General features: G+C 41.7%; 1 protein-coding gene across 3 annotated transcripts in view; it reads left to right on the forward strand.

The window, feature by feature from the left end:
• The window catches only part of ulk2 (unc-51 like autophagy activating kinase 2), a 55,757-nt gene that overhangs the window by 24,747 nt on the left and 15,604 nt on the right, over positions 1 to 15,406 (forward strand). For all 3 annotated transcript variants that reach the window (XR_013791173.1, XM_079514819.1, XM_079514820.1), the window contains exons 6-14: positions 2,794 to 2,967; positions 3,912 to 3,985; positions 4,724 to 4,825; positions 5,070 to 5,128; positions 5,289 to 5,371; positions 5,850 to 5,900; positions 7,991 to 8,067; positions 8,551 to 8,719; positions 10,247 to 10,310. Coding sequence is in view for 2 of the 3 variants with exons in the window: in XM_079514819.1 (XP_079370945.1) it covers positions 2,794 to 2,967; positions 3,912 to 3,985; positions 4,724 to 4,825; positions 5,070 to 5,128; positions 5,289 to 5,371; positions 5,850 to 5,900; positions 7,991 to 8,067; positions 8,551 to 8,719; positions 10,247 to 10,310 (853 nt within the window). In the remaining variant the exon portion in view is untranslated. The remainder of the gene's footprint in view (positions 1 to 2,793; positions 2,968 to 3,911; positions 3,986 to 4,723; positions 4,826 to 5,069; positions 5,129 to 5,288; positions 5,372 to 5,849; positions 5,901 to 7,990; positions 8,068 to 8,550; positions 8,720 to 10,246; positions 10,311 to 15,406) is intronic.

A 15,406-nucleotide genomic window follows, 5' to 3' on the forward strand; every position in this document is an offset into this window, starting at 1 on the left:
CTTATCGCAATCACTTGCGCAAGATAACTGACCCACATTCTCAACTGCCCACTTCTGGTCATGTTTTCAGCTGAGGGCCATAAAACATATTTACAGTTGTGAAATGAAACACTGGGGTCAAAGAGGAAGCGTGAATTAAGGTACTTCATGTCCCACTAATTACAACATACTGTACATCCGGTGCATCTGAGCTGATTGGAGCCACGAGAAAGCTGCGTCCTTCTGATTAGGCTCCTTGGTTGCTTTCTACCCATAATGCATCACTGTGGGGCCACGGCACACTGTGTATTTGCTGATTTATGTACTTAAAGCATCCACGCAAGCACAAACACAGGTCCCCCCCTAGCCCCCCCCCCCCCCCCCCCCCACACACACACACACACACATACACACACACATACACATACACACACACACACACACACACACACACACACACACACACACACACACACACACACACACACACACACACACACACACACACAGTATACCACATGTATTGCCTTTATGTAATGAGATCTGTAACACTGTTAAAAGTTCACTACTTGCACAACTTGTCCATGCAAGAAAATGTACTGGTGCTGTGTGTGGATCGAGGGCAGCGTGTTATTTGAAAACCCAACTCTCTGATTCATTTTTGATAAGCCTACTTGTTTGATGTCGACCTACTGTATGTTGTTATAACAATGGCTTAGTGTACAGAGAGAGCGTGATCCTCTTAGTCTCCTGTGAGATTAACTGGTATTATACTGTACTGGTTCCACTTCCAATACCACTGGCCACCAGCTCTACTTTAGCTCTAACATTTCCTTTATTTTCCCCAGTGTTAACCCATTCAGGCCTGACGTCGAAATTATAAAAAAAAAGTTTTCTAAATCATGACAATTTTCGGAAAGATTTGAGGCACATTTTAACGATTTTTCAAAAATAGCAGACCTACAAGTTCATAGCGCGCCACTCGGTGGCGCGCTATGAGCTTGTAGATCTGCTATTTTTCAATAGCTAAATTATAACAATGTTTAAAACACCAAAAGGGGTTCCCGCCCCAAAATGGGTTAATGGTTAATGTGGTTAAACGCTAACGTGACATGGATGTGTTCCAGGTCTCAATGGGTTAAGTTAACTTAGTTAGAACAGTAATATCTGCTAAAAACTCAGCCTTAACCCTTTTAGACCTGAGGACGATTCTACAAATGCCTTCTAAATCATGACAGTTTTCTGAAAAACCTCCATGTTTCTCAAACATTTTCATGTCAAGGACCCCCAAAAATATATGTGGTTGGCCGCTGACCCCCGTCCAGAAACAAATATTTGAGTTAATTTAAATGTTTGCGCTGAAAGAATATATATTCAAAGATTTGCGCCACATTTTCACGATTTTCAAAAAAATAGCAGATCTACAAGCTCGTAGCGCGGCACTCGGTGCCGCGCTATGAGCTTGTAGATCTGCTATTTTTCAATAGCTAAACGCACCAAACAGCGTTCCTGTCCAGAATGGGTTAAGTTAACTTAGAACAGTAATATGCAAACTCGGCCTTAATACAAACAATATATAGTGTGTAAATGTTGACCGTTGAGCATACAGAGAGATTGGGCGCATTGCATTTCCATAAGTATTTGCTTAATGCATTTTGGGCGGGAACCCCTTTTGGTGTTAGCATTATGTTATGCTTTAGCTATTGAAAAATAGCAGATCTACAAGCTCATAGCGCGCCACCGAGTGGCGCGCTACGAGCTTGTAGGTCTGCTATTTTTGAAAAATCGAAGAACGACTGACATAGAAACATAGCTTTTTCAGAAAACTGTCAGGATGTAGAAGACATTTTTAGAATCTGATCTCAGGTCAAAATGGGTTAATGCATTTGATGTAACACTCCATCTAGCCCCACCACCACTACAGTATGCGGCTGAGAACAAACCAAAGGCATTATCGCTGCCCTCTTAGAGAGCAGGAATCCACTAATCCAACATTCATGACAGTTATGAGCGAGAATATCCAATCATGTGGTCAGGACAAATGGATACATCTTCATGAGAGGTTTCAGCGATTATCGCTGTCTCAGTCAGGGCTTTCATCCCCCTATTAAGCCTAAATAAAATTAGATGACTTTCATGAAAAATCTATGAGGAGGAGATCAGAGGTTGTTACAGCAGCCAGTCATTGAATACAGATAAAGGTATAAGCAATGGAAGAAGTTTCTTTTGAACCAAGAGTTTGGTGACGGTTTATTTGTAATATGAAATACCTCTTTCGGGACAGTTACAGAGTATGTAAATAATTGTTGAAGAATCTATCGATCATCATATCTCTGCTGTCGGGAGGAAACCTCATAACTCCAATATGTTCATTTTTTAGGAAATTAAAAAATATAAATTTTTCAGGAAATTAAGAAAACCTCATATTTTTAAAACGAAGCATTACAGCCTCATCAAAGTTGGTGTTGTAACTTTATATATTGTCAATTACTTCCATGAGAGGGGGAGAGGTGGTGGAGTTAGTTGCTTTAGCAGACATTTTGAGGGTCCAATGGAGTTAAGAGGTTTTGTCCAAAGCACTTTTTACTACTTTCCATTGGTTCAATAATTTTCGAAACAACACACAGATGTAAAGGGTGTTCAATAGCACTGATTTATGCCAAAAAAACAAAAATGGAGTTATGAGGTGTCCTCCTGACAGCAACGATATTCAAATGTGCAGAATACGTGACTTCAGTTGCAGCACCTATAGTACTGTGCAATGGTATGCTGGGTTGGTTGTGATGTTTTTTTCTCCCCTCTTCTGTCCTGCAGCCAAGGGGACGTTGAGAGAGGACACTCTGAGGGTGTTCCTGCAGCAGATATCGGCCGCCATGCGCATCCTCAACAGCAAAGGAATCATCCACCGCGACCTCAAGCCTCAGAACATCCTGCTGTCCTATGTGGGCCGCAAGAAGGCCGGCATCAGTGCCATCCGCATCAAAATAGGTGACTCAAAAAAGCCAAACCAAAAGCTCCCCGTAAAATGTGTGCTGAACTATTTTGTAATGGTGTGTAGCCTATTTATGCATTTAATCTGACCTACAAATCGATGTATTTCAATCGGTGGGAACTCAAAAATAGTTTTTTTAGATGTTCTGACAGATGTTCTGACAGGATCATGAACTTCAAGAAATGAATGCTGTATTAATGGTCAACAGAAAACTGTTTCAATATACACTAGAGTGACTAGCAGTATTGTTTTTGGCAGCACATTTTAGTTTTGTGAGCTTGTAGATCTGCTATTTTCAGCATGCAACCAAGTGTAAAATGACTTATACTGGATCTCTTGTCCACTAGTGCCTTCCTAACATTTTAGTCTAGTTTTTATATGTTGACAAAATTGTCAGTATAATATAGTCTTGGTTTTAGTCATCATAGCTTAGTTTTTATTTAGTTTCCATGTAGTTTTCGTAAAACTGAAAAAAGGTAGTCGACGAACATTTTTCATCTTAGTTTTAGTCGACAAAATCAACACTGGTGACTAGACTATGATTATCTAACATAATCTTAAACCAGTTGTCCTTTGGTGATACATTATGTTGCATGTTGTTTATACAACTATCATGTACAAATACTGTACAGTATTTCACAACCTGTCTAGTTGTTACACAAGGACCATATATAACAGGCCCCTAGTTTACAACATCAATGGTCAAGTTCAAGGTCAGTTCTCGCATGTTTGGAAACAAACAATGGTAGCCATACTTACTATTTCTAGCTCTTTTTTAACTCAGAGCTGCATGTGAGTGAGTGACTATATTTCATGGATTGTTCCATTGTTTTTAGTCTCTTTCCTTGGGAGTGGCGATATAGACTCAAACAATAGTGGAGTGTTGCTATTAATAACATTGAGGTGCTGACTGTCTCGTTCCATGCGTCTGCCCCTCCAGCTGACTTTGGTTTCGCACGATACCTGCAGAGCAACATGATGGCAGCCACGCTGTGCGGGTCACCCATGTATATGGTAAATCAATGTGTTGTTTGTTTGTCCTATTTGCGTTTGTGTGTGTGCCAGTCATAATTATTGGCGATGTCTATGATTCAAAATCAGGCTAAATCAGCCCTTCAATGCATTTATAGGGCGGCTGTGGCTCAGGAGGTAGAGCAGGTCGTCCAATGATCCCTGGGTCAGCGGTTCGAATCCCGGCTCCTCCTCCTGTCCACATGTCGAAGTGTCCTTGGGCAAGACACTGAACCCTACATTGCCTCCAATGAGTCAGTCGGTGTGAGCTTTCCACCATTGGTGTGTGAATGTGGGGAAAGTGAGGACGCTGGCGTCGACTGTTTGCTGCTTCACCTCCCAATGTATGAATGAATGAACCGTTGTAAAGCGCTCTGAGCACTTGGAAAAGCGCTATAAAAAATGCAATTCATTAAATGCAATTCATTATTTATTTTTCTTACTGTCAAATGTACAGTGAACCAAAAGAACATTTTTATTCAGGGGTCATCACAGTACAGGACAGAACACAACCAGTGCATCATTCTGTGCAATTCCTGGCATTACGTTTTCTTACTCACACGCCACACTCAATACAGCAACAACAACAACACGTCTCCACTCCCAAAGTATTTTCACATTCTCAAATAGCTAGCTCAGTAGTGTGCTACTGCATACATACATCATACATGGCAGCTTGCTTGCTATTCTTTTGGAATTTGAACTCCTCCTGACTCCTTACTTTCCTGTTTTCCTCTCCAGGCCCCAGAGGTCATCATGTCTCAGAATTATGATGCCAAGGCAGACCTGTGGAGCATAGGAACGGTCATCTATCAGTGTCTGGTCGGCAAGCCACCCTTCCAGGTTGGTACTGTTTTTTAAGAGGGACAATGGTAACTCGTGTGTGTGTGTGTGTGTGTGTGTGTGTGTGTGTGTGTGTGTGTGTGTGTGTGTGCGTGTGCGTGTGCGTGTGTGTGTGTGCGTGCGTGCGTGCGTGCGTTATCCCAATGCGTGCGTGGGTGAATTTGCTTAACCTCTCGATGCTTTGTCTTGCATTCACGCATACTGCATGTTGGTGCATATTCTAATACCTTTGCGCCATTTGCAGGCCAACAGTCCACAAGACCTGAGGATGTTTTATGAGAAAAACAAGAACCTACAACCTATGTAAGTCACAGAAAATACACATGTTGTAGCTTAGGAAAGGGACTTTTACTTTGAGGTGACTGAAAAGCCATACTGTGTAGCTCTCTAATGAAAGTGAGAATTAAACCATAAATCATGCATCCACTCATGTTCTCAATCATGCCGCGATTAATTTACCCAGCATCCCACGGGAGACGTCCTCGCAACTCAGCGACCTGTTGACGGGACTCCTGCAGAGGAACCAGAAGGACCGAATGGACTTTGGTGAGCACAGATTTATTCCCTAAAGGGATGGTGACGAACTCAGAATGACCATTATTACCAAAGGTGTTGGGGTTACGTTCGTTCCTGTCGGTTCTGCAGTCTAGATGAGTTTATAATATATAATATGTGTGTGTATATATATTCAGGTCTGAATGCATCTTAATAGTGAGGTTTGTTCCTGTTGTTGGTCTAGAGACAATTACTCATAATGAAGTCACCATGGTGCTCCAACAAATGCTCTTACACAATACAAAACTCCTGACAAATACGGGTTTATTGCTGGAAAAAAAGTAAAACCATGACTGCAAATGACACACACACACACACACACACACACACACACACACACACAAACAAACACACACACACACACACACACACACACACACACACACACACACACACACACACACACGTTGATTTACCACTACTGCAGCATTTCATCATTCTAATTTTCTCATTTTATTCCCAACTGCAGATACATTTTTCAGCCATTCTTTCCTGGAGCCATCGTCCGCCATCAAAAAATGTAAGGACAAAGTTAAACACATAAACATTAAACACATGTATAATGTAAGGACAAAGTTAAACACATAAACATTAAACACATATAAAAGTGATAGCTTTAAGATGTTATATTTCACGTCTTGCTTGTTGACTACTTACTACTTAGAGATACATTTTAGTCATTTAATTTAAACAGATGCTAGTTATGTTTATATTGTCGTTTATACGTGAAGTGTATTTTTGTTAAGCTGACTGAAGTGCTGTACCAAAGGTCATTAGCGTAAAAAACTAAATACAGAAATCACACATTGTGTTGTGATCTGCACAGATGCTAGGTTTCTGTTGTCATAGTTTATTTGTAGTGTTATGATCTGTACAGATGCTAGGTTTCTGTTGTCATAGTTTATTTGTAGTGTTATGATCTGTACAGATGCTAGGTTTCTGTTGTCATAGTTTATTGTCTCCACCAGGCCGAAGGCATGGGGAGAGAGTATGTTTTGCACTCCGTCCGTGTGTGTGTCCGTCCGTGTGTCCGTGTGTCCTTCCGTCCGTCCGTTACCAGCTAATCTCCGGCACCGTTAACCCGGTCGATGCCAAACTTTGCACACACACTCCCTAGATGCCAACGATGAACCTCTGCCCCGCATTTTCCAGAACGGCCTGTTATAGCGCCACCATGAGGCAGCTTTTCACATTTGTTACCTAAAACTGCACCGATCTGCGTGAAACGTTGCATGCACACTCCCTACAGGCCAAGGACAAACCTTTGACCTGCATTTTCCGCATCTGCCTTTTATAGCGCCACCAGGAGGCCGACTTTTGTAAAACACATTTTTGGATATTACTCCTCCAGATTCTGTCCAAAAATCTCACAAATCGTTACACAGTATCTCTATGGTCATGTGCTCAAGTCGGATCTGTCCGATATTTCATATTCCACCTTAATTGGCTATAATTGCCTTTCACAGTTTGCAAGATTGCCCCGTTTTGAACAAAAGCCTCAAATCATGAACACAGCATGCAATTTACGTGAAATCTTTCACACATTTTCTTACTAGGCTGAGGAATATATCCCACCCTTTTCACATTGGCCTGTTATAGCGCCACCAACAGGTTGATTTTTGCAAAACAGGTTGATTGGAACAAAATGCCTCAAATCATCCAATTGCCATACAAGGCAAACATGTTTATATTACTACTAAACATTTTGCCAAACATCTCACACAGTCCTATCCTCCTGGTGGAGACCTGTGCCCAGAAGGGCACTTTTTCTAGTTTGTAGTGTTATGATCTGTACAGATGCTAGGTTTCTGTTGTCATAGTTTATTTGTACGGAAGGAGGTAGGGTACCATTCTTTTGGTTTACTTTATTGAAAAAGAAATTACAAGTTTCGATCTTAATCGATCTTGGTCAGGTCACTATGACATCTTTATTGGCCCTGCACCCACTGTCGAGGTGCGTGTAAATAAGTATGCTCTGAAAATGTTTCTTTGTACAACATATTTGTTTTCTTAGCACCTTATTTACTCGATCACTCACATGGTCGTTGGTTGACAGGTTCATGTCACTCGGACCTTTAGACTGATAGCGTTGACCGTTGCTATAATGGTCAGTGACTTACAAACAAAGTAAGAATCCAGCACAACACAACACAGAACTGAAATGATCAGGCAAGAAATCAAAGTCTGCAATTGTTTAATCCACTTAACAATCAGGAGATCATCGAGCTTGTAGACCTGCTATTTCACCTTTTTAATTTAAGAAAGAAATATAATATGTATTGAATATGCACAACGCCATGATTAATATGGTTAGTAACCGGCATGGATCAGGCAGAGTATCCGGATCCAGGGAATCAGACGGGAAGGTTCAGGAGTCAGGTAGTAACTTACTGGAAGGCTCAACATACTGTGTAGATCAGTGGACCCTGGGGGTCCGGGGACCCCCAGGGGTCCTTGAGGGAGTTCCAGGGGGTACCCAGCTAAATGATAGTTTGGAACCAAATGGACCCTTATGGGTCTGTAACTCTGAGAGTGTACACATTTGTACACTCTCAGAGTTAAATTAACATTGATTTTAATGACAAATGAATTGTGTTTTTTCCCACCCAGCGTGTCCTGTCCCTGTCCCAACCTCTTCCAACCCAGTGACAGACGGTTCACCCTGTGTCCGCTACAACTCCCCTCCTGTGAGTTCAAAACACAAAAAAACACCTTCAAACTTGTCTTTTGCATGCACAGCTGTTCAAACACGACACCGTTTTTGTGTTTTTTTCTGTGCTCTGTGCATTTCATATTATTCTGTGCATTTCACACAGAATAACAAGAGGAATGAGCATTGATTTGATGTATTTGAAAAATACATCAAAAAATAATAATAAATATATATATCAAATATAGGTCTGTGTTCGTATCTCGGATTGCAGTGTCGTAGTAATGCACGTTTTCTTACTATGTATGTACAGAATATCAAAGAAAGCAGTGGAAATGACTTTCCCAGGATGTGATTTCTCTTCATAACAAAGATGATTGCATTAGTTTGACAGGCAGATCTGCTGCGTCTGGTCTCTTAATTGCATTGTCCTCTGCAGTCCCTATAGGACCTAATCCTCTCCTTCTCCTCCCTTCTCTCTCTCTCTCTCTCTCTCTCTCTCTCTCTCTCCCCCCTCCAGTCACTCCCTGACATGCAGATGTTGGCTGAAGATGCTCTGCCATCACCCCCGCTCGGCCCGCCCAACTACCTACAGCTGTCCAAAGAGTCTGCGGGCAGCACCAGTAGCAAGAACTCCTCCTGTGACACGGATGACTTTGTGCTGGTGCCACATCTGTCCCTCGAGAGCTGTGAGTGGACAGACGCACGCAAGCACGCACGCACGCACGCACGTGTGCACACGGGGGAAAGTAGCTCGGGACGTACATGTCCATGTTGAAGTGTCCTTGAGCAAGACGCTGAACCCCTGACTGAACCCCCCTGCAGCAAACAAAGAATTCGCTCTGAAAGAATATACATTCAAAGATTTGCGCCACATTTTCACGATTTTTCAAAAATCTACAAGCTACGAGCTACAAGCTACGAGCTTGTAGATCAGCTATCTTTCAATAGCTAAAGTATAACATAATGCTTAAAACACCAAACGGGGTTCCTGTACAGAATGGGTTTTAAACATAGATATGGTGTGTAACAAAGATCATGGATTCTATTATACATTCTCTGTCGGTACCTTACAAAAATATTGTTCCGATGTGCTGTGTTTTTACTCCTGTTTACTCCGGTATGCATTCGGCTACATGGGACCCACTCGTTGTCAGAAAATTACCTCTAATACTAGAGAGATTTGTTATGAATAGTCCATATTTGATCATATTTCATATAACCCCCCCCCCCACACACACACACACATACAGTAGATATACTATGTGTAGTACCTGTGATCTCTTCTCACGTGCATAGTACATGTGTAGATGCCATCACAACAGATACACATGTAAACTATGTATGGCTTTCTATGTATTTACTTCACATTCCTAGAAAGCCAATAAGCCAAGTGGGAATGGAAAACATTGGTTTCATGTTCACTCAACTCCATGACATGACACTTACCCCCCCCCCCCCACACACACACACACACACACACACACACACACACACACACACACACACACACACAAAACCGACCCACTGATTCTCCACTCAAGCAGTGTTCATTTTGTTGACTAAGACTAAAATACTTTATGCTATTTTAGTCGGCTGATACTAAACGAAGACTAAACAGTTTCAGATTAAAACTAAATGGCGTGTTATTCCAAAAGGCTAAAGACTAAATCAACATTTTGCGGTCAAAATATACGCTGTACTCAAGCATTTGGCAAAGTTCCTGCAGTTTATCCAGCTGGCGATGTCTTCAGTATACTGCACATGTCAGCACCATTCTTTCCAATAATTATGTATGTGAATCATGATGTAACCAGGGCATCTTCTTACCCCATCTTTCTTTCTTTTTTTTACGCCATTGTAGCCATTTTATAGCGCCTTTATCCAAGGCGCTTTACATAGATTGTGCATTACATTCACCCATTCACACACACATTCATACACCGATGGCGGCAGGAAACCAGGCAAGGCACCAACCTGCACATCAGGAGCAATTAGGGGTTCAGTGTCTTGCTCAAGGACACTTCGACACTAACTCTGGGGGAGCCCACAGGGTTCGAACTGGCAACCTTGCGGTTACCATCCAGCCACTCTAACCCCTGACCGGGACATTGATAGTGTGGATATACGGTACAGATAATTGAAACTTCACCTGTAATCCATCCACATAGTGTAATAATGATCACCTGTAATCTCTCTCCACCTTTCTCCATCAGACGACCAGCCAATGGGAGTGCCAACGGGGCGCCGAGCGTCCACTGAGTTCCCCCTGTGTGGAGGGTGAGTGAACTACTATTGGTTTTACCGCATTATGCGTGGTGGAAAGTACTTTTACTTAAGTACTGTACTTAAGTACAATTTTGAGGTATTTGTACTTTACTTGAGTATTTTCAATTTCCAATACTTTTACTTTTACTCCACTACAATTATTTGAAAACTTGAGTTACTAGTTACTTACTCTAATTTTGATTAGAAATCATACATTAACCACTTCAACCCTATACATTTCGGCCATTTGAAAATAGCCGATCTACAAGCGTTGCGACGCATTGTGAGCTTGTAGATCTGCTCTTTTCAATAGGTTTTGTACACATTTTGAACTTGTGAAATGGCACATTCTGCACAATGAGTACTTTTACTTTTAGTACTTTAAGTACATTTTGATGCCGATACTTTTGTACTTTTACTCAAGTACATTTTCAATTCCGTACTTTTACTTGTAACGATGTAGTTCTAAATTGCAGTATTGGTACTTTTACTTAAGTAAAACAATCAAGTACTTTTACCACCACTGATGCTCACATTTCACTGCTCAGGATATAATTAAACCAACCCAAATAAACAACCCAAAGAATGGCCTGTAATCAACACAGACCAAACCTGGCTTATGCCGGTATGTTCTCAAGTGAGCATGCAACCCAAGTGGTTGTGCGTGCGTGCGTGCGTGTGTGTGTGTGTGTGTGTGTGTGTGTGTGTGTGTGTGTGTGTGTGTGTGTGTGTGTGTGTGTGTGTGTGTGTGTGTGTGTGTGTGTTTGTGTTTGTGTTTGTGTTTGTGTTTGTGTTTGTTTTGAACTTTTGAGTCACTGTTGCAAACGAAAACAAGCAAACAAATAACAGGCATGAGTCCCAGTTAGTTGTGTGAGTGCCTGTGATTCATTGCTGTTCTGCTGATCTTTCACTGATATTTTCTTTTCACAATAACCTTTCCACAAGAATCCACATAAATGTGTTTTATGACTTCTCTAAATATTTTGTATTGGCAAGGGTCTAAACTGGGCACAAACATAATGCAAGAAAATGTATTATTTATCTTTTTATTTTAGATGAATACATACGGTTTCTGAAACCTTTAGTTGTGTTTTTTGGAATTCTGGGAATCGCAGCTCTCTACACTGTGTAACCTTTTAATGACACTGAAGTCAACATAGCATCATTGTGAAAACAGGTCACAGGCTTTGATTAGATGAGGTTTGAGGCTAAAAACAAACTGAATATGACTCAGTGCCACATGTCATTTCAACCACTGTGTGTGCGTGTGTGTGGCTGTGAAAGGCTCCAATTGCATGTGTAAGTTGTGTCTGGTATGTATGCTCACGTGTGTGTATGTATAGGTTCACCATTCAACTCGGCTTCTATTTCTATGTTTATCTCTATAGCCTACTTCTTGAACTCGTGAATGTAAAGTTCATGTCTGTCTCAACACGTCTTAATTTATAGCTACTACGTACATGTTTACATGTTTACGATCGTTCCACGTAGGACGGGGCATGCAGACGTGTTTATGATCGCTCCCTGTAGAACGGCATGCAGTTGCTATTAATACATTAGTATTCGGTATACAGGGGCGACTGTGGCTCAGGAGGTAGAGCAGGTCGTCCAATGATCCATGGGTCGGCGGTTTGAATCCCGGCTCCTCCTGTCTACATGTCGAAGTGTCCTTGGGCAAGACACTGAACCCCAAATTGCTCCCGATGTGCTGGTTGGTACCTTGCATGGCTTCCGCCGCAATCGGTGTGTGAATGGGTGAATGTAATGCACAATCTATGTAAAGCACCTTGGATAAAGGCGCTATATAAATTTACCATTTACCATTTATTCCATCTTCAGATCTGTGTCATCAGCTTTTTTCAATTCGAGAGTTCAGGTTAATCCATTAAGTTTTCTGAAAAACCTCATGTTTCTGTATCGGTGGTGCTCAAACTATTTCATGTGAAGGAAGGAACCCCAAAATGTAATAGGCCGCGACCCCAATCTGAAAATATGTTGTTCCAGGGAACATTCCAGGGAACATTTTCACGATTTTTCAAAAACAAAATGCAGATCTACAAGCTCGTAGCTATGAGCTTGTAGAATGAAATATGAACAGTCTGACTGATACATATTGATCACATGACTTGAGAGATCATGTGTAGCGATTTATGTGAGTTTTGGACGAAATCTGTTGGAGTACTAGTAGCAAAACGTTTTGAAGAAAATGCAAAATGGATGAAAATGCATTTATGCATTTATGTCCATTAAATAATAATATTGCTGGCCATCTTGGCAGTTTAAAAAAATATATATAAATAATATTATATATAATAATTATTTGGCTGTTAACACATTTTGTGCCCAAAACGTCTGTGGACGTCCTGGGTATTACCGCACGTGCATAGCCCAAGACGTCTGTGGACGTCTTTGACATTTTTTTATTTATTTTTTATTAAAAAAAATCAGAAAAATCAAAACACTTTTTTTTTAAACACGTGGTGCCAAAGTTTGTGTTTTCGCCATTGATAATGCATTTGGCGTTTAGATTAAATAACTCAGAAACTATAAAACATTTCAAAGTAAAAAGTTCCAGCATGTGTCTCCACAGTCAGCTGAATTATAAAAAATGTGAATGGATTTTCTAGGTGAAAGTGATTTTGGGCAGTTTTGCGTGGGCTCTCAATGTGTTAAATAAAGCAAGAATACAGTACAATATATAGATGTATTTATTTTTATATTTAGTTAGCATACATTGGCAGGTGAATTTTCAGTGTGTGCAGAAGAATTCATGCCTCGTGTGGTCGGCGATCCTCTCGCAAATGTTTCGGTTATTATAGTTGCTATGCTATCTGCACAACAAGATGGAGTCACGGTCACCTTGAAAAGGGCCTTTCTGTGTGGAGTTTGCATGTTCTCCCCGTGTCCCCTAGGCCTAGGGTAGGTACTCTCACAAAAACATGCAGTAATCCTGGTCCGTAAACTGCCTCCCCCTGGCCAGCCGGGGCGCCTGATGGAGGGGAAAGTGGTTGGAATAACGTGTTCCTTCCACACGCTACGTCCAACCAGGGAAACTCCCCCCTGTCAGGTGTAAAGGAGCGACTTGGAAGCATGAGTTCAAGTTCGTTGCTCTCCCCAGGTTGGCGGAGGGTGTGTATCTAGAGCCCAGGATCACATTAGATAATTGACACAGTTTGTTTCCTCATGCCAGCAAAGCTCTTTTTGGATTGAATTGATAAATCCCGGAAAAGCTGTGATTGGCTAGTATAGTCACTTCCGCCTTCAATGCTAGGAAGTTCCTAGCTTCGCTGGAGACACATCGTTTACCAATGAACGGCAGCGGCCAATGAGCTGGGCACACCAATTGACTGGTTTCTACTGACGCTGGGCAGTTACGGTATTAAACATAGATGAACACATCCACGCGCACGCACGCACGCACGCACGTTGCACTGTGGCAGTGAGACAGAAATCCTTTCCCACCTTTCTTGCCCGATTAGATTTCATACAAATGGTGTGACCAACATGAACAATGAAGCAATAAAAGATCAGTTAATTCACTGATAACATCGCAGCAGTAGGCTACGTGATAAAGCCCAAGCTCATATCATAAACTTATATCGTACAAGTTGTACTTGTGTATGTATGACGTGTCACAGTGACTCTGTTAATTAATTGGAGAAAAGTGATGTAAGAATTTGGTGACAAATTGCAGGCAATTTTGTTGATAGAACAGTTTGTTCACAGAACTAACCCTTTTGTAAGCACTTTAAGTAAAAAGAAGAAGAAAAAGATGCGCTCATCTCAAATTAATCTACTAGGTTGGGTACTGGCAAGAGTGGAAATGATTTTATTGTAATGTAAGCACAACCTCAGGCTTCCTCAGCCTGAGAAAGGTTGCAAGACCGAAACGTTGCCCATTCTCACATGCATTTTCATGCATCTTTATAAATAATTTCTCCTGATAATAATAAATCCGTGGCAGTCATGTCATCGGGCAAAGATCTTTTTGTTGCGGTAACTTGTCTCTGGGCCAAAGGAGTTCCTGGAAAAAAGGAGGGCCCGTTCTGAGCACACACACACACACACACACACACACACACACACACACTCTGATCCTGTGAATCACATCCATGTCCCCGAATGACTTGTTTATCCTCAGATCTCGGCATGAGCCTAATTGATTGTATGGATCGAGGGAGAGGAGAAGCAGACAGAGCAGCTTGGAACTATGGCTGTGGAATGAGATGGAGAGAGAGAGGGAGGTGGGGGGAGACCGAAAGACAGAGCAGCTGCCAGGGATGAACGAGGTCACGACAATTGGCAACAATCAAGACATAAATGATCAGATGAAAAGAAAAGATGATGAGAGAGAGAGGCAGACAGACAGGCAGGCAGGCAGACAGACAGACAGACAGACAGACAGACAGACAGACAGAGCTCCCATCCCCCCTGCAGCCTGCATGGTGGTTGAAAAAAACAGGTCACCGGCTTTAGAGTCTCTCTCTCCCTCGATCTCTCATTCAATTCAATTCAAAGGGGCTTTATTGCCATGGGAGGAAATGTGAAATATAAAAAGTAGTAGGTAGTACAAAAAAAAGCAGATACTGCAGGAATACTCAATATGATTTCCAGTCCATTTATGGGCAGTTTGATTTACAAGAGCTCACAATTCTTGCCGCTGTGATTTCAGTTGCACATCAAGCATTGCTGTAGTTACAACAGTGCCCAGGTATTCTGCCATTGTGTATTCTGTGTTTAGGACCAAGTACAGTGGCATTCCAGTCTATCTGTCTCTGTCTCTGTCTCTGTCTCTCTCTGTCTCTCTCTCTCAGTCTAAAGCCACAGTCCGTCTGACCTACAAAATGTCTTTTGTTGAGAGGAAGCCTTGTATAAAACTCCTATAAATGAGTCTATAAACCTTTGGATGCACCTGGAGGGAACAAATGAAGTTGCCCTTTTCACTTGACCTTCTGCTGAACGTGTTTTGCCTACGTAGTGGGCATTGCTCTGCTCTGCTCTGCAGTGTGGATAACAACGACTTTATTCACTTCTTAGAACTTCATGAATTAGACAAAGAAACCTCTTTGCCCTCACACACACATGCGTGTGCATGTGTGTGTGTGTGT

Source organism: Electrona antarctica (genome assembly GCF_951216825.1).
Source record: "Electrona antarctica genome assembly, chromosome: 11".
Classification (NCBI taxonomy): Eukaryota; Metazoa; Chordata; class Actinopteri; order Myctophiformes; family Myctophidae; genus Electrona; species Electrona antarctica.